Here is an 18,995-nt window from a genome sequence, read left to right on the forward strand (position 1 = left end):
TGTCAGCTCTCAGCTCCAGGTTTTGTTTTTTTCCTGGTTTGTCATTAAAACGGTGTCTGTTGAGCAGGTCGACACACGAGCTGTGCCAGCCAGCGTTTAACGGCCCGGGTTTCCCGCTCAGCCGCTGCGTCGGTGCGGCTCTGAAACACTGACGGCTGATTGTGAACTGATCCTCTCACAGCCGTTTTGACAAAGGCTGGAATTAAACAGCTTATCTGCGCTCCTCGGTTATCAGCTCCGAAGACACCACTCTCCTCTTCAGCCGGCGGCTATCAGAAGCGTTTTATCTCACACTGTCATTTCAGACGCCTCAGCTCATCGCAGCTTTCTGCCCAGTCAGCAAACCTTGCTCAAGTTTGACTCCTCTTTCATGTCTTTGTCGAGTCTCGCTGATTTCCCAGTTGAGGCGAAGAGTAGTTGGTTGCTGCGTGTGTCGGCGGTGAAGGTGAGAGGCGGAGGACCCGGAGCGCCTTCACCCGGCACCCTCAGATGTTCGTTTCTATCGAGAGCGTTTGCAGCTGACAAAAGCAGAGCGAGATTTGTTCTCAACGAGATGGAGAGACGAGGAAGATAAAAACACGACCTGAGTCGGTCACTTACTGAAGCGCCGGCGTTTCCTTCGGAGCAGGTCACCAGAGGCTGCTGATGTAAACAAAGAGTCTCTAAGGAAATTATTTTTGGCGCCATCATCGCTGGCATTTCAAATCACTTACGTCTATAAATGAATAAATCAATACGAACACGATCGACCGGCTCGCTAATGACGTGGTCATCAATCATCGATTAATCGCGTCAACCTCAATGCGGACCACAGCAGACGAGCACGGTTTTAATTGTCTGTCCTGTGATTGGCTGAGAGGCTCTTCCTGTCGTCATCCCTGATGCACTAATTAATTTTAATCCTTCAGCTGCTGATTGCTCGGTCAATAATCTCTCCTTCACTTTTTGATGGGTTTATTGATTCTGCAGCTCCCTGATCGGCTCGTGTTGTTGTTTCTTTTTTTACCTCCACAGTTGGACAACGTGGACGAGCAGGCGGCTCAGATCCGCCGGGAGCTGGACGGAAGGTTGCAGCTGGCCGAGAAGATCGCCAGGGTGAGAGAAACACACGCCAGGCCGCTCACTGGTCCACGATGCAGCAGTTTACTGATGATTGTTGCAGGATTCATGCACCCTGTATAATGAGATCAGTGTGACTGAAGATGGAAAAACGTGCCCTCCAAGGTGAAAAGTACAAATTATTCACTGGTGATCGATGTTATTCAATGATTTTAATGAAATCAGTGTACAAAGGCCTGCAAATCTGCTGGAGCCTTGAAGTGTCACTCACACGTATGTGAAGGTGAATGGTGCTCCTTGCGAGTGCGTTTCAGAAACACGTGACGCCGTCGACCTCCTCCTTTACTTGTTTGTTTGGTGTGTTGGAACCTGCTCGCTAACGCCCTGAGGGAACGCGTGTCCCGCAGGAGAGAAGATCCCCGAAGTTCGTCTCCGCTGACATGGAAGCTCTGTACGTGGAGGAGCTGCGATCTGCTGTCAACCTGCTGATGGCCAACCTGGAGAGTCTCCCCGTCTCTAAAGGGGGTCCGGACTTCAAGCAGAAGCTGAAACGCTCCTCCCTGAACAACTCCTTCCTAGACATCGGAGACGAGGGGGACATCTTGTCCAAGTCTGACGTGGTGCTGTCCTTCACTCTGGAGGTCTGTGTCTCAGAACCTGGTCTTAGAGCTCCAGATGCGAGCTCATGATTGAATCTCCTCAAAGTCTGGACCATTAATCTGATAACCCAGAAACTTGTGTGCTGGGTCTTGAGCCTGAATGGGCTGAGTTCAGTCAATGCAGCCTCCTCTGGTGTTTCAGATCGTGATCGTGGAGGTTCAGGGGCTGAAGTCGGTGGCTCCTAACCGGATTGTTTACTGCACCATGGAGGTGGAGGGAGGCGAGAAGCTGCAGACGGACCAGGCCGAGGCCTCGAGACCTCAGTGAGTTCTTCTCCTGTCACAACTACCACAGGTCGGATGTGTTTGCTGTGGGTCACATGATCAATGCGGCTTCTGCTTGCTTCAAACAAAATTCTAAATCCAAATGATTGAGCACAAATGTTTGTTGTTGTTGGCAAATGTAACTGCAGTGGCACCTCAGAGGGTTCTGACTTTACCTGAGGTGGTTTTGGGTTTTATTTTCTTAGAAAAAGAGTAAATGTGCACAGGAGGAGGTGGAAACGCCTTTCAGGTCAGCTCTGTCGCACTCTCACTGCTCCCCGTCTCCTCTGCTGTTGCAGCCGTGTTGCCTCTACCTCCATCTAGTGGCAGCATCACATCCTCAACTCTGCTTGGTCCTAACCAGATGATGGAAACATCTTTTTGTTAAAGTTCCAATTCGCTTAAAATTCACTTGACAACTACATGGGAACACAAGCGTTGAGGCGCTAGAGTGCCAGCGAGTGTTCACACACAGGTCGCGCGTCGTGGGGAGTTCTCACTCTGATAACCTGATGTTTGTTTGAGCTTTTGAGGATGAACTGGACTCTCAGGTCGCCCTGAAAAGCCTCAGTAACGCAGGAACTGACCCACAATGTGACCATGAAAGTGCTCTCCGCTTGATGGGAAGACTTGGCCCTCCGACTCCTCGAGCTCCTGCCCCGAGGAGGTTTCTCTGTCTACGCCCCGGCGAGGAGGCGAGCTGGTTATGTAACCGTGATGGTGGGACAGAGTCACACACACCAGACATTCAAACCCTGGAAACCCCTCATGATTCATGCCTTTGCCTCATCAGGAACTCTCTCACTTGTGAAATTCCAGAATCTTCAAATCTTGAACCTTTTCCTGGAAACCAGCAGGGTTATGTGGGCGTCATCAGGGACGAGCGCCACTCGTCATAGAGACATCAAAGTAAACATCAAAAGCAGAAGAACACGCAAACATTTGTTTGACACGTTTCAAGAGTGAGAGCAACAGCCGCCCTCCTCCCCCTCCTCCGCCTCCTCCCCCCCTCCTCCGCCTCCTCCTCCCCCCCTCTGCCTCCTCCTCCCCCCTCCTCTGCCTCCTCCTCCCCCCCTCCTCTGCCTCCTCCTCCGCCCCTCTGCCTCCTCCTCCCCCCCTCCTCTGCCTCCTCCTCCCCCCCTCTCTGCCCCCCCCTCCGCCTCCTCCTCCGCCTCCTCCCCCCCCTCCTCTGCCTCCTCCCCCCCTCCTCCGCCTCCTCCTCCCCCCCTCTCTGCCTCCTCCTCTCCTGAGTGTAAAGTAGTGAATAAATGATAAATGTTAAATATGCAGACCTCTACTCACACGATTCATGATCTAATAGATACGCACAACTCTTTCCAGGATTTGAATTTTCACTCAAGTTTCTGTTGTGTTTCGTTTTGTCGGCGTCGAGGCGTTCGCTGTTCTCGCCGCACGTATCCGGGGGATTCCTCCAGCGGCCGTGACACCCTGCTCTTGAGTCTCTGACCTTCAGGACACGAGTCCTGTGTTGTCCAAGTGCTGCTGAAGTGAAGATTCCTGGCTCCGAGGATGATGACAGTTATCAGTTCGTGCTGCGCCAGTGAGGGAAGCTTACACCTGGAACCACTCAGGTTCATCTGGTGAATCCTGTCCTTCAGGATGTTTACGGGACGGAGAACTGTTGGACAAAACCGCTGAACAACGCACACGCGCTCCTTCTTCTTCTCTGAATCTCCAGCAGCCGTGGCGGACTGCTGCCCTCCACTGCCCTCTGTTTACAAGCTAAACCCTCTTGAGGGCTCAAGGGTGATGAATCAGGAGTTTCTAGCACCTCATCTTTGCTTTATTGTTTTGGTTATTGTGGTGCCGACCCTGGCTTTGCCCTCTCGTCGGCTGCTCTTGTTCTTTCTCCTGGTGAGCAGAAAGCCTGTGTGACAGTTCCGTGAGATGTAACATGGCCGTCATGTCTGCAGGTGAATCAAAATGTCTCCTAGTGTATCTGTGGCGTCCCAGCCTGCTGCCACCTGATCAAAACCTGGGGATGAGAGTTCTTGGTGGCCATCATCTGTTCGTGGATGGCCTTTGGACAGTGGGGGTCCGTACGGTAACGAGCCTGCCCTTTCACATGCTGTCGTCACTGGCCTTTTTTTTTTTTCGCAAGTCTCTTCACTGACCAGATTGCCAAACGCAGCCAATTAGATGAGCGCGGCTGCGGCGGCGACTGGTGACCCGGCTGGTGAACAGGGATCCTGTGATGCGACCCAGTTTCACTGTGCCTCCTGTAACCTTCACTGTAATTAGTCCGACTAATTAGTCTTAACTTAAACATCTCTCGTCTTCGCTAACAAGCCCGTGCACTGGATGACATCACAGTTAACCATAATTACACTGGCGACATGATTAGCGGTGATTACGCCGTCGCTGCTCTGCTGACGGTTGCAGCCTAACAGCTCTTGTTTCACTGAAGACCTTTTCATTACCGTGTCCTTAATTATTCTGGAATGTCAAACGTGGGCTTCACTTCGAGTGCCGCGCCGCCGTTTCTGCATGTTACCATTAATCATCAGCGCTGCCGGCGTCTCCTCCCTGTGCTTCTCCCTCCTGGCTCACTTCAGTGCCTCTTAGTTCTGTTCATGTTGAAAAATGAAGGGAGGTAAAAGACTCGGTTAAATCTCTGCTGCCCAGCAGGTCTGTTGGGTTACCGACCAACACCGGGTCGCTGGTGATTCCCTGCGTGAGCTCCGCTTTGGTTGGACGTGTCTGCTGGAGGGACACGGAATGAGGGATGCGTCCTGGTGGCTGTCCTAGCGCCCCCTCTAGTTGGTCTTGTCCAGAATGGAGGACGGAGGGGAGTAGTGTGAGTGCTCCACCCTCCAGGTGAAACTCCTCGCCGTCAGGGGGAAGGATGCAGCAGCAGCAGCTCCACCCCTGTCAGAGGAAGAATACACACTTGCGGAGGCGCACACAGCGGCGAGCTGAGTCCAGCTGAACGAGTGCTCCTTCCAACCTGGATTTTACTGATGACAACAAACGCATTGAAGCAAAGCGAACATGAACTCGCAGTCCTACCGATTATCCTCATGAATAAATGATGCTTTGTCGTATTTGTGTTTAAGAAGACAGGCAAACAAACTGTAACATGCTGACTCTCTGAATGGAGTTTGGTCCAGGGCCATGCAGCGTCTGCCAAGAGAAGGACCCCCTCCCGCTCCACGTCAGAGTACAGAGAAACATCCCTCAACAGAAACGCATCATTTCCCCCGAGGACACGGAACAACCAATCACACTCGGCTCTGCGTTCCCCTGAACACTCCACAATTTATGAAAGCAGCCAGGAGCACAAACACACCAAGTGGTATCAATAAACATGAGAACAGTCCCCCAGGACTCCTCACCAGTCAGGCAGAAATGAACAAGCCACTGAGATGAGATGGGAAATGTTTCAAGCTCAGCTGATTCAATCTTCCTTGGACATAAAACACCCCTCCATGATGATACAAACGCTGCAGGAACGAGTCAGAAAACCCAGAACTAAATTAGCGATGTTGAACGTCTCCAAGTGGGTGGTTGCTCGGCTGACGTCTGCGGTGGAGCCGAGCTGAAGATATTGAAGCGTTTGGTTCTGTGGTGGAGAAAATCTGAAAAAATCTGGGTGCTAACAAGAGTCTGGAGGAGCCTACAGAGGTCGTGGAGGTCATGAAAGTTCATCAGGGGCATCAGACGTGCCTCCTCCTTGTGGGGCTCTGCCACAAAGCCCTGCCAGACGTGGAGTCTCACCAGTTGGTGATGTCACTACTCCTGTCCAGGATGTGATGTAACATGCATGGCTGAAGTTAAAAATCAGTTAAATGTTCTTGCTATCGACCGAATCACGACAAAATTTACCTCATGACACTTCACAAATGAAGTGGGTCTCGAAGTAGAAGTACACACTTGGAAATGATTCAGCAGGAGTGAAAGGAAATTTCTACTGAATGATTGCAAGTGAGTGTGTGTGTGTGTGTGTGTGTGTGTGTGTGTGTGTGTGTGGTGAAAACACCTTCCTTCACGATGTTGCCTTGGAAACTGGGGAGCTCAGCTTTGATTCTCACCCTCAACAAGAGAAGGGGTCACTTGTCATCTGCACACTCACCCCCAAATACACACTTAAAATGGCGGTTTTGACACAGAGGTGTGTGATCGCGCCCGTGCGGCTCTCCGGTGTGAATAACAGCCGTGCCTCTGTCATCCACGCTGCTCCATTGGCGCGGACGGCAGATGAACAATAAACGATTGCTGCTAACAGCCGGCGCTGATGCCATGTTTACCGCCTGGAGTTGTGCTGCTGGAACGGGAAGCCGGTGACCTCCCCAAGTTGACTTGCCTGAACGATGGAGGATGGGATTTCCTGCTCTTGTGGGTTTTGTAGCCTGCAAACATAAAATCTGCTGAGATGCTTCCTGGAGTCACCGAACAAATGTGTGCTTTCCTTACAGGCGTTGGAGGCTTTGAGATGATTGGTTTGTTGATGGAGTTCTGGTACCCTGGGAGAGTGGCGAGCTGTTTACCTCCGTGGCGTGTTGGAAGACTCGCCTTGTAAAAGCTCATAGTGGATGTTTGTTGCTGGCGCTTGGCGGCTGCGGGGCTGCAGGCAGCTCTGTCCTCGCTCCGTGCTGGAGACGTTTCAAAAATGTCCATCGCCCACTGAAAAGAAACTCACTTGAAGTCACGTTTGGAACTTTTCACAGCTGATCCCCTCTCCTGGTGTTTGTGGTGTTGTTTTGAGTCTGTCTTCGTCAGGAAGGAGTTCCGCTGACCTCCCACCGCCAGAGACTCGACAGGAAAAGTCCTCAGAGCAGTCAGCCATGTTTAGTCCTTGAGCAAGGCAGGATGTGAACCGCAGCTTCTCCATTTATATACCAGAGGGTCTTGGTGTCTTCCAGGTGGGGGACTCAGGGGGACTTCACCACCACTCACCCTCTGCCTTCGGTCAAGGTGAAGCTGTTCACGGAGAGCACCGGGGTCCTGGCGCTGGAGGACAAGGAGCTGGGCCGCGTGAGTCCCTCTCAATGAGGCAGCACCGACATTTATCACGTCGTTATCTCGCCTCATCAACCAGGCGACTTTAGCTTTTTGTCGCCATGACGACTGACAGTAATTACCTCCGCCAATGAGGTCACGGTTTTGCTGGTGTGCAGCTGTTTCAGGGGGATTATTCAAAACTACCAGGTGGATTATCACCAAATGAGGCATAGGGGCGGAGCCAAGGAAAGACACCCTGAAACTTGGGGTTGGATGTGTCACAGCACCACCTGGTGGCTACAGGGAATGACGTATTAGGTTGTCCCTCCTCCAAGTGGGTGGACCAGCTCATCTCAGATGTGGTTAGAACCTCCTGAAGTATGTAAGGAGAAGTTTGTGTGGAAGAGCGTTGCTACGTGAGAGCGTTGGGGGAGTCGTTCCAGGTGAAGGTGGACCTGCATTTTCAAAGAAATGATCAGAAGTTTTCAGGCCAGATTGACAGAGCAGACAAATGTTGTCCAGTTGTAGTAGAAGGACACCTTGGAGCTGGTTGAGTCACACGAGCTGATGGTGAATGACCTCGCTGTCAGTGGTGACTGGGCTAATGAAGTCATTTTCCTCAGAACTAATAAACAGAGCGGCCATGTTTTTGCCTGAAAGCTCCGTCTGTGCTCCCGCCAGCACCAGGAGAACCTCCCCTCCGTCTGGTTTACGTCCTGACGCCAGCCCCCACGTCCCTGAGTGGTCTGGTTGCAGGATCAGGTTGTGTATGCTGCAAGTCCTTCAAGGTCCGCTATTTCTACTTCTGCTGCTGTGTGCGATTTATGAGAAATCCGTGCATGCAGACATGAACCGACCCCCCCGACGCTGTCTTCGCAGTGACCCGTCACCACGTTCTGAAGGTGGTTCTGACTAAATCTGAGATCATCTGGGTGACCTACTAGATGGAGGATCAAAATATACATACAAAATCTTATGGTTCCTTTCTTCACCCAGGCTCCGCCCCTCCACCCAGCTGGGTGAAAATCAGCCTAATAGTTTTTTGTGTAATTCTGCCCCCCCCCCCCCCCCCCCAGGTGGTCCTGAACCCAACCACCAATGGCCCGAAGCAGGCGGAGTTCCACCGCATGGTCGTCCCCAAAAACAGCCAGGACACGGAGCTGAAGATCAAACTGGCCGTCCGCATGGACAAACCCCCCAACATGAAGCACAGCGGGTGAGTCGGCTGCTGCTGTTGGTGTCCAGAGAGAGACAGTAAAGTGTGTGTGTGTGTGTGTGTGTGTGTGTGTGTGTGTGTGCGCGCGTGTGTGTGTGTGTGCGCGCGTGTGTGTGTGTGTGTGTGTGTCACATGCATCTCAAATACCGGTGGACTCACAGCTCCACCTGCTGGTCAGAGGGAGCAGAACCAGTCTGTGTCCACTCCCAGCAGTGGATCCTGATGCGTGAACACTTTGTTTTCCTCTTTGTGCTGATGATGTTCTGTCTTTCGGGGACAATGAAGAAAATGTCTTTTTTCCCTCCTGCTTTACTTCTTTGTAACCTCCAAGTGCAGGAAGAGCCAGCCACGTATATTTAGCTTCAAGCTAAAGGGGCTGAGGCTAACAACAGCAGAACTGTCCAGAACCTGACACATTTTGTCCCACAATGACGAGTAAAGACATTATAATCATTAGTAGTGTACTAGTATTAGTTTTTATACTGACAGACAAAATATGTCACACTTCTCAGTTGTGGTATAAGATAAAGCAGTGTGTTTGTGTGTGTGTGTGTGTGTGTGCTGAGGGGGCTCATGTACTTGTATTTTTAGTACATGTCCTGTTTTTTGCCAGAAGATGGCAGCAGAACTTCATTTTGAATCCAGCAAAACTGACAGGCGTCCTTACTGTTGGTTTTATATTAAGTGTGTGTGTGTGTGTGTGTGTGTGTGTGTGTGTGTGTGTGTGTGTGTGTGTCTCTCTCTCTCTCTCTCTCTCTCTCTCTCTGATTTCATTTGGCATTTCGGACCTTTTGGGGGGTCAGACTTGTTTGTTGGCCAGGCTCAGAGGGTCTGCTTGTGTACTTTGGTTTATTTCTACAGGAACTTCTCTGTAAATGTGCCAGTTTTAGCCATGTAGCTAGTTTAAGATGCTAACAGCTGGAAGTAATACAACAGCAAAAACAGTTAATTGTGGTTAATTGTTTCTGACTGTGGAGGCAGGACATCCGAAGCTTCAATCACGTGTTCTCCAGGAGTTTGAGGAGGAGCAGGAATGTTGCCGGTCCGTTGCTCTGTGGCCGATGTGTTGATTCACGTTTTTAAACTGTAAAACAACTTTGGGGACGTTTCTTGGAGGATATTTTCTCTGTAGTTGAGCTCAACTGGAAGCAGGCAGCTCTTTTCCAGAGTGTCCACAAGGGGTCAGTGTTTGTCCATCCACCAGTCAGTCTGTCTCTTCTTCATGTGATCAGACAGGCTATCAAACCCGAGATTCACCTGCTGAGAGTCATCCTGGTTATGAGATGCTATTTTTTGGTGTGACTCTCGTCAGGTGTGAAAACAGAGTCGGTCGCTCCGACTGAACCTGCCAGAGAGAAAACCTCTGAGGACCGAGGAAGAACGTCTGATTCAATGTTGACACGCAAGAAATGATTGTGTGTGTTCAGAGAAGCGAGCAGCAGCCAGAGAACGTCTGCTGCCGGTGTGATGAAGGCAGCAGGAGGCTGCAGTGACAGGACACAGGGAAGACAAGGTTTTCTTGTGTTTGTTGATGCGTCAAACAAAAATGAGGAAAGTCTCGGTGCCAGGCTGGCTCAGAGCGAGCGGCCGGCCAGCGAAGGGAGGCTGGTGGTCGACTGGCATCTCTGGCCGTGTTTCGACTGACGGTTTGACTCAGAATTCTGCTGCAATCTGGTCAAGATGAGGAAGTCGGCGGGTCGGCTCAAGCAGGTAGTGAAGGGGAACGCTGACCTCACTGAGCGAGCGCCGGCAGACATAAACCATGAAATATGAAATCCATCGTATGAAATAAAACTGGGCTTCTTTATAATTCTCCTTTAATTTCACACTCCAGTCGCAATGTTGCTCGCACCTCAGGAGGAAGCGACTCCATCGCTGACATCAAACCTCCTCCACCTTTATGAAGACGTTTTAGCACCGTGACGCGTTGGCCTCCTCACGCCGGGACGGTCGAGCAGGTGGCGTGCATTTGAGATGCGCCTGGGACAAAACCCTCGATGACCTCTTTTCACTTCAATAAATTGTTATTAATTATATTTAATTCGTTTGTTTCTGAGGAATGAAAGGTCATGAAAATCTGCCTTTAATAATAATAATAATAATCATCATCATCATCATCATCATTATTATTATTATTATTATTATTATTAATAATAATTTCTAACGTGTGATCTTTGTTTCTGGCATCAAGGTAATTTTATATTTGGAGAGTAACATTGAAATTTAAAACTTGGTTATTTTGTTGACATAAAACATTTTATTTGTTCAGAATCGATGATATGGAGGCGTTTCTGCTGCTGCAGTGAGATGGAAATGTTGTCAAGAAATTAAAGACAGAAAATTATATTTTTCCCCTTTTTTGAAAAATAGGCTTCAATTTATTCAAAGTTAAATTATTATAATTTGATTCAAATTATTATTGTAATTTGAATCAAAGTTGTTCCTAATTTGATTCATGTTTTTCCTCCATTTTTGTGTTTCTTCTTTAGTGAAATGTTTTGCCTGCATAATTAAATGATATCTCGTTGCAGGACACGAGTCCTGTTGATGCGTCGCGTCCTCGTTGAGACGTTCGCCAATCGTTTTTGATTGTGGTTTTGTTTTTTTTGTATTTTTTTAATGCTGCAGATAGCAACAATAAATAAATGAATGAATAAATAATTACTGGTTAAAGGTCATTCACACTATCATTATCATTATTAAGATTATTATTATTGTTATTATTATGAAGAATTCTGTGATTATTATTGTCATCATTATCATAATTATTATTTTATAATTATTATAGTTATCATCATTATAATTATTGTTATTATTATTGTTGTTGTTGTTTCTTATGAACAACAACAGAAACCTTCGTCCTCTTCAGGGGAGAGATTTTTCTCCCCCGATTATTGAGGTGTTTTCCAACGTTCCCTCTGTCATTAATTTGCTAACGAACTTGCTGGAGCTCATGGAGGCTCCTGGCTCCTGTCTCCGATGCGGTAAATCTGCTCTTCCTCAAAAACCCAGTAAAGCCTGAATGTCCAGCTAAGTGATCAGTTAAAGACGGATGGTTTTTTGCAGCGAGGACTGTTAAATGCCTGCAGTGAACTGGGCAGCGGCGGCCCGTCACCGAGGCGTCATGTGGCTGAATGGATGTTTGAAACCCTGCAGGAGGAGGAGGAGGAGGAGGAGGAGGCCGACGTGCAGTCAAATAATTTTCACAAGTGGCCGGAGAGCTGTGGCACATGTTAACCCAGAGTTGTGCCGAGTGGCCCAGATTCTCCGTCCATGCGCCGCAGCCTTGACTGGAGGCCTTTTCTTTAAGGGCGGGCAGCAGGGCTGAAGAAAGAGGTCTTGCCATCGATTGATTTTCCTCACTTGCACTTGGCTGTATCCCACGCTTCAGGAGGCCCAGGAGCAGCCATTGATTGAGAGGCCACGCTCGCCATTCTTCCATTCTGCTCAAGATTTTCTCAACAAGCTGCTGTTTGTGTCTCGTTCCCTCTCGGCTCCTTTCTCCTCTTAGTCTCACACTGGAGCAGGACAAAACCGGAGCGCTGACAGCTGGGGGGGCGCTGCATGTGTAGCAATAGAAAGGCGAGTCTTTCACATGGATCCTTGAAGTCCCTCAAGGGTCCCTGGCTGATGTTGTTTAAACGCATTTAATTACATTAACAAAGTGACAAATGCTGCTCGAGAGCGCTGAACAGCTGATGAACCCAACATCTGAGTGATGGATTCCAGCCTGAGTTTCCCCAAACGTGACTGGAAGCCACACTCAGGTGGGGAACATCCAGAGACGCTGGATGTTCCCCCGGAGCGCCATGGAAAGATGCCGTCCGGATATTTCTGGATTCTAAAAGTAGAACGCATGGAGACTTAAGGCCAGATTTGGAATTCATCCATGAAAATAAAGATGTATTGGACCTACGTATGAGAAATGTTCCGCTTTCACCAGAGAACTGGATTCTGTCCCCCGTCGGGCAGCGGTCCAGATCAACTGTTCCTCAGATTACTAATCTGGCCGCTCAATAATACCGTTTGTTCTTTTATTGCTGTAATCTGTCCCCTGAAGTGGCTCCCTCCCAGAAATGAGAGGTGTTGAATAATGGCCCGCGTGGCTGCACATGGGGGGGGAGCGGCGGCAGCAATCGGGCTCATTACCCAGCAGCCCCGTTTCTCCAAACTAATGAGGAGCGTCCGTCAGATGCTGATGTCTGGCGTCTGTGCTTCAGTCCAAACCCCCAAATACATCCAGCCGCTGCTGGGCGGAGGTCAAGTGAGGTCGACGTAGGCGAAGCTCCAAAGCATGACTGGTGATGTAGCTGACGGTCTGTGGTGTTTCAGGTACCTGTACGTACTGGGACAGAGAGTCTGGAAACGCTGGAAAAGAAGATACTTTGTTCTGGTTCAGGTGAGAAATGCACCTGGAGATCAGGTGACTTCATTCCTCTGATGTTAAAGTTACAGCTGAGATAAATACTCAGCAGGAGAGACCAAGTTGTGTCACCTTTGTCAGATATTTGTACTGCGTGGGACAGATATTACAATACTCTGTGTCACAATATGAGATTTCCACCAGAACTGTGTTTTTAGGTGTGTGTGTGTGTGTGTGTGTGTGTGTGTGTGTGTGTGTGTGTGTGTGTGTCTGCGCGCGTGCCTCATCCACAGTTAATCCCTTTATTTTCTCGGTGGTGCAGGTGAGTCAGTACACCTTCGCCATGTGCAGCTACAGAGAGAAGAAGGCGGAGCCTCAGGAGCTGATGCAGCTGGAGGGCTACACGGTGGACTACTGTGATCCCCAGCCAGGTACAGCACACACCTGAGCACCTGAACCTACACACACACACACATCCTTCTAATTATATCTTTGTGAGGACTTTCATTGATGTAATACATTCCCTCGCCCCTCCCCCTAACCCTAACCATCTCAAGTGACTGCCTGACCCTGACCTTGACCCTAACCCGAATCTGAACCTGAACCTGATTCTAACCTCGACCCTAAAACCAAGTCTTGACCTTCAAACCCTTTGAAGATGTGAGGACCGGCTAAAATGTCCTCACTCTGTTGGTTAAATACGTATTCTAGTCCTCACTATGTAGCAAGTACAAGAACAGACACTCTCTCTCTCACACACACACTCACACACACACACACAAAGCTGAAGCTAAATCTGGTGTTTCTGTGGACGGTTCTTTACAAATAAATGATAAAGACAAAAAAAAGTCCTGCACCAAGGTGTCCAGGCAGGTGAGTGAAGACGCAACGCACATTTGACTTTGCTTCATCTGCTCGCTCCTGCTCAGGTCTGCAGGGGGGACGGGTGTTTTTCAACGCGGTGAAGGAGGGCGACCTGGTCATGTTTGCCTGTGATGATGAGCAGGACCGGGTTCTGTGGGTCCAGGCCATGTACCGAGCCACCGGACAGTCCTATAAACCGGTCCCCCCGCCACAGAGCAAAACCACAAACTGCCGCCAGGGAAACCAGAAGCTGACGTCCCCCATCAGTAGGTTCTGATTCTCTCTGGCCTCACACGACAGTTGTATGTTCTGAGCACGTGATCTTGTTCTTCTCCTCCAACACTCGGTACGTAACGAGAGTCTCATTCAGAGTTCATTCAGAATCAGAAAACCCAGCTTCTGTTAATCCAGCGGTCCAAAATAAACGAGTGTGCAGGAGAACGTGAGATAAATGGATTCAAGGAAGCTTTGTTGTCACGCGCGGCGCCCCACCGCCAACATGAGCCGGCCACCAGCTGAAGATCATTTCAATCAATATAACGGACACATTTCTGAAACTCGATGGAGGAAAGTTCCCGTCCAACTCAGGGAAGATCAAGAGCAACAGTGCGCGCGAGCCTCCAGTGGCCAGAGCGACTCAGTGGGATGGGGATTATGAATAAACCCCCTTCTGTCAGCTTCAGCCCTGACAGAAGGGGGTTTTATTGTCCTTCAGGACAGAAAAAGAGGCAGATACTGTAGTAGCATCTCTCTCACACACACACACACACACACACACACACACACACACACACAGCAGGGTGTTCATGGAAACAGTCAACAGAGAGCAGGTCGAGAGAGAGAAAACACTCATCGGGCTTGAAATAAAAGGAAGGGATGAATATGCGCTCAGACAAAGCCTCTCCCTGTTCCTCTGCCGTTCCTTCAGTTCCCTCTCATTCCTTCGCTCTCCTCTGAAGCCACAGAATCCTCCCTGTCTGTTTTTTCCTAAGGGTTTCATATTTCCACTTCTTTCTTCTGTCCATTCTTTATTCCTGTTTTTGTGTTTGTTTTTTCTCACTCTCATCCAGAGGGATAGATACATTTAATAGATTAAGTGATTAATTATATCCACGCGTCCTCGACTGTTAATTATCTGTGTTTTGGAGCAGTGGAGGAGGAACTTTGTCTTAAAATTACGAGAAAGGGGTTGTTTTATATTTAAAGGTTAGATTTTATACTTGAGGTCCGGTAACTTTTCATCAGGAGATGTGTCTCTTTATGAAGTTCCACCTAAGTTCTGGCGTTTTGTGGAACACGTTCTGCCACGTCGGAACTGGACTTGAACTGGTCGATGGTGGAATCTTGTGATTTTAGTTTGTCCTTGAAATGTTGGGTTTGTACAGAGCCACAGAGAAGCTCCAGACAACAACACAGCCAATAAAATCTGGTACTAATGTGGGCAGTATCACGTTTCAGGTATTGTATTTCTATGCAGTAATACTGCACTTTTGTTTCACTGATTTGTTCAAGGCTTCTGACACAGTTGCCACCTTGTAGATTGTTTTTTCTGTCATATTAGTTGTCAGCTAGAGTTTGATGTGTCCACTTCACCTGCTTCTTGCCTGTCGCTAATGGTGTTCCTCAGGGTTCCACACCAAGACCCCTGCTGTTCTTCATGCAGGAGTCCAAGTGTTCCTCATCCTTAGGAACAGCATGTTCTCCAGGTCAGAACACAGAGGCAAGGCAAGGCAAGGCAATTCTATTTGTAGAGCCTGTTTCCACCACCAGTTTGTCTCCAGGCTTCATGGCATCATAACAACATCCTCGGCCCTCAGAGCCTCACATCGACTGAGGAGAAACTCCATAGAAAACCTTGAACAGGGAAAAATGGGAGAAACCTCAGGGTGAGGAGGGGAGGAGGATCCCTCACCAGGAGGGACAGACGGACAGGAGATGTTGGTACAGACAAGAGAACAGTTTATAACACAGAATGGAGGAAACATGGAAATGTTAATAACAGCTGAAGAAGGAAGCTTCTGGAAGGGGAGGCAGGGAGAGCAAGCCAGCTTGATGGGGGACTGGATGGTAGACTGGTTCATGGGAGGGGAGGCAGGGAGAGCAAGCCAGCTTGATGGGGGACTGGATGGTAGACTGGTTAATGGGAGGGGATGCAGGGAGAGCAAGCCAGCTTGATGGGGGACTGGATGGTAGACTGGTTCATGGAAGGGGAGGCAGGGAGAGCAAGCCAGCTTGATGGGGGACTGGATGGTAGACTGGTTCATGGGAGGGGAGGCAGGGAGAGCAAGCCAGCTTGATGGGGGACTGGATGGTAGACTGGTTCATGGGAGGGGAGGCAGGGAGAGCAAGCCAGCTTGATGGGGGACTGGATGGTAGACTGGTTCATGGGAGGGGAGGCAGGGAGAGCAAGCCAGCTTGATGGGGGACTGGATGGTAGAATGGTTCATGGAAGGAGAGGCAGGGAGAGCAAGCCGGCTTGATGGAGGACTGGATGGTAGACTGGTTCATGGGAGGGGAGGCAGGGAGAGCAAGCCAGCTTGATGGGGGACTGGATGGTAGACTGGTTCATGGGAGGGGAGGCAGGGAGAGCAAGCCAGCTTGATGGGGGACTGGATGGGAGACTGGTTCATGGGAGGGGAGGCAGGGAGAGCAAGCCAGCTTGATGGGGGACTGGATGGTAGACTGGTTCATGGGAGGGGAGGCAGGGAGAGCAAGCCGGCTTGATGGAGGACTGGATGGTAGACTGGTTCATGGAAGGAGAGGCAGGGAGAGCAAGCCAGCTTGATGGGGGACTGGATGGTAGACTGGGTCATGGGAGGGGAGGCAGGGAGAGCAAGCCAGCTTGATGGGGGACTGGATGGTAGACTGGTTCATGGGAGGGGAGGCAGGGAGAGCAAGCCAGCTTGATGGGGGACTGGATGGTAGACTGGATCATGGAAGGGGAGGCAGGGAAAGCAAGCCAGCTTGATGGGGGACTGGATGGTAGACTGGTTCATGGGAGGGGAGGCAGGGAGAGCAAGCCAGCTTGATTGGGGACTGGATGGTAGACTGGTTCATGGGAGGGGAGGCAGGGAGAGCAAGCCAGCTTGATGGGGGACTGGATGGTAGACTGGTTCATGGGAGGGGAGGCAGGGAGAGCAAGCCAGCTTGATGGGGGACTGGATGGTAGACTGGTTCATGGGAGGGGAGGCAGGGAGAGCAAGCCAGCTTGATGGGGGACTGGATGGTAGACTGGTTCATGGAAGGGGAGGCAGGGAGAGCAAGCCAGCTTGATGGGGGACTGGATGGTAGACTGGTTCATGGGAGGGGAGGCAGGGAGAGCGAGCCAGCTTGATGGGGGACTGGATGGTAGACTGGTTCATGGAAGGGGAGCGCAGGCCGGTGTAACAGTAGGGAATAAGAGGGGGGGGCGATGCAGGCGGCGGTTGGGGCTCTGGTGGATCTGTGGAAACACAGAGAGACTGCGAGACACCAAGGCCAAACTACAAAGTGCAACAAGTAATGAGAGGAGAGGAGAGGAGAGGAGGGAAGGGCTCCATGTAACCTGATGTGTCCCCCAGCAGTCTAAGCCTGTAGCAGCATAGCTATCAATGGTTCAGAGCTACCTGAACCAGAGCTGACCAGAGGCAAGTAAATAAAGATGTTATTTGATAAAAGTTGTCCGGATGCTAAAGATTCATGAGACGCTAGCTGCCTGCGGGGGGTAAATGTAGCTCGTGTTCATCGCGTTAACGCTCGCCCTCGACCTTGATTTGCGTTTCAACAGAATATTGTAGCCAAGGTTTCGCAGTCTTTCAGCGAACTGGAACTTGTAAAAGGCAACTGCTGTCAATAGTCTGTGTGGCTGATGGACAAAACTATGCAGCTGCTGTTTTTTAGAGGAACGATGTCGTGTTTTATTTCTTATTTATAATCAAGGGCGTCAAATATGCAGGCCGTCATGTTAGATTACTCAGCCTGGAAGTTAAATGGCTATTCAACCAATGAAAAACGCGAGAATAAACAGCTTGTTTTTCTCTCTCCACCTTTTGATCGTTATTTGTCCTTCCTTTCTGTATTCATGTGGTGGTTCTTTCCTTCACTCGCTCCTCTTCTTTCTCTACTTCACTATATGTCTTTTTATCAAAGTGCATTTTGCGTGTATCCTTGATCAAATTCAGACTGAACTTCCTTTCTTTAGAACGTTCTCCAAGATCATCACAAAGCATTTTAAACTGTACTGTTTACATCCATTTGCTTGTGCATGAATGTGTTTGATTGCTTTATGCAGCCAATCAGTGCAGCAACGTTAGCTTGGAGCGATGAATCCAGAACAACGCCGACGCTCCCGGAGAGAGAAGTCCCTCCTCTGCCAGTTTTTGCATTTTCCTGTTGACCTGATTTTTTTCATCCTTCCTTATTTTTTGTGTCTCTTCTTTCATTCTCATTTTGCCATTTGCTGGTCCTCCTGCTTCCTCCCAAACCTCTCCATCAGGACTCTTCATCTGCTAATCATTGCATTCATTATCTATGTGGAGGACAGCTGCGGCGGCGGCTGCGGCAGCGGCTGCGGTGGCGGCTGCGGCGCCGGCGATTTCCCCGTGCCTGTCGGCCACCTCCTCCAGGCAGAGCATTGTGAAATGAAGAGCTTCATACTGAGAGCTGATTACAGCGGCGTTTGTGTAATTTAGCATCGTGGAGATCCGTTCTCACCGCCGCTTGTTAGCATTTAATGGAACAGATTGAAGCGTTAATGGCAAGAGGTGGTGACACTGTTTGCAGGAGGAAATAGAAAGTGTCCCTGAAATAGCTCTTAACTGGGTGCTAAGTGCTGCTCTGTGTGTGTGTGTGTGTGTGTGTGTGTGTGTGTGTGTGTGTGTGTGTGTGTGTGTGTGTGTGTGCGCGCGCGCGCATCTTTTATAACGCTTGTTGCTGTGAACCTTCCTCCTCCTCTCTGCTCACATTTCTCATAAGAAAAAAACCCCACGGAGGTTAAATAACATTAATGACAGTGTGTGTACACGCTCAGAAAAACAAGTGTTTAAATATTAATAAAATCATACTTCTAGCGCCTTGACTTCATGGAAATGCTGCGTTCTGAAACACAATCCAGCCGTTCTTCCTCTCTGCTTGAAGGTTAATAAACTGGGCAAACAGGTGAGACAATGGCAGCTGAGACGCAGCTTCTCTCCTTTGTTTGTCTTCAGCTCTAGACTGTTTTCAGCTTTGTGTGTCTGGAAGTGTTTCAGGGCACAGCGAGCACGAGCAGGCGGCGGCAGGTTTTATCGACCGGCGTGTGATAACAAATAATGAAGCTGTTTACACGTGGAAGTCATGTCAGTGTGTCACACTTACCAGGCTGCTGAGGGGTGTTGTGGCTGGGCTGAATGGATGCTGCTCTCTATCATCCTCATTATAATTATGATAATCAACTTGATTTCTATAGCACCTTTCAGGACCGGTGTTACAAGGTGATTCACAATATACAATAACAAACAGAGGAAAGAAAAACAAAAAAGAGGACAAGAACGCCATAAACAGAAAATGTGATAAACACAGCAAATTCAAACATGGAGAATCATGAAACCTTTGAATAGAGACGATGAAACTGTGACCAAGTTCATCGTTG

At 49.5% G+C, this 18,995-nt stretch overlaps 1 protein-coding gene across 7 annotated transcripts in view; it reads left to right on the forward strand.

The window, feature by feature from the left end:
• Nucleotides 1-18,995, forward strand: part of cadps2 (Ca++-dependent secretion activator 2) — a 121,320-nt gene that overhangs the window by 44,322 nt on the left and 58,003 nt on the right. For all 7 annotated transcript variants that reach the window (XM_086209847.1, XM_086209846.1, XM_086209848.1 and 4 more), the window contains 8 exons: nt 1,015-1,095; nt 1,467-1,700; nt 1,861-1,982; nt 6,866-6,977; nt 8,021-8,160; nt 12,493-12,559; nt 12,846-12,954; nt 13,453-13,653. In XM_086209847.1, coding sequence (XP_086065973.1) covers nt 1,015-1,095; nt 1,467-1,700; nt 1,861-1,982; nt 6,866-6,977; nt 8,021-8,160; nt 12,493-12,559; nt 12,846-12,954; nt 13,453-13,653 — 1,066 coding nt within the window. The remainder of the gene's footprint in view (nt 1-1,014; nt 1,096-1,466; nt 1,701-1,860; nt 1,983-6,865; nt 6,978-8,020; nt 8,161-12,492; nt 12,560-12,845; nt 12,955-13,452; nt 13,654-18,995) is intronic.

The sequence above is a fragment of the Aulostomus chinensis genome, chromosome 7 (genome assembly GCF_037954235.1).
Source record: "Aulostomus chinensis isolate RoL2024-O1b breed Wild chromosome 7, RoL_Achi_v1.0, whole genome shotgun sequence".
Taxonomy (NCBI): Eukaryota; Metazoa; Chordata; class Actinopteri; order Syngnathiformes; family Aulostomidae; genus Aulostomus; species Aulostomus chinensis.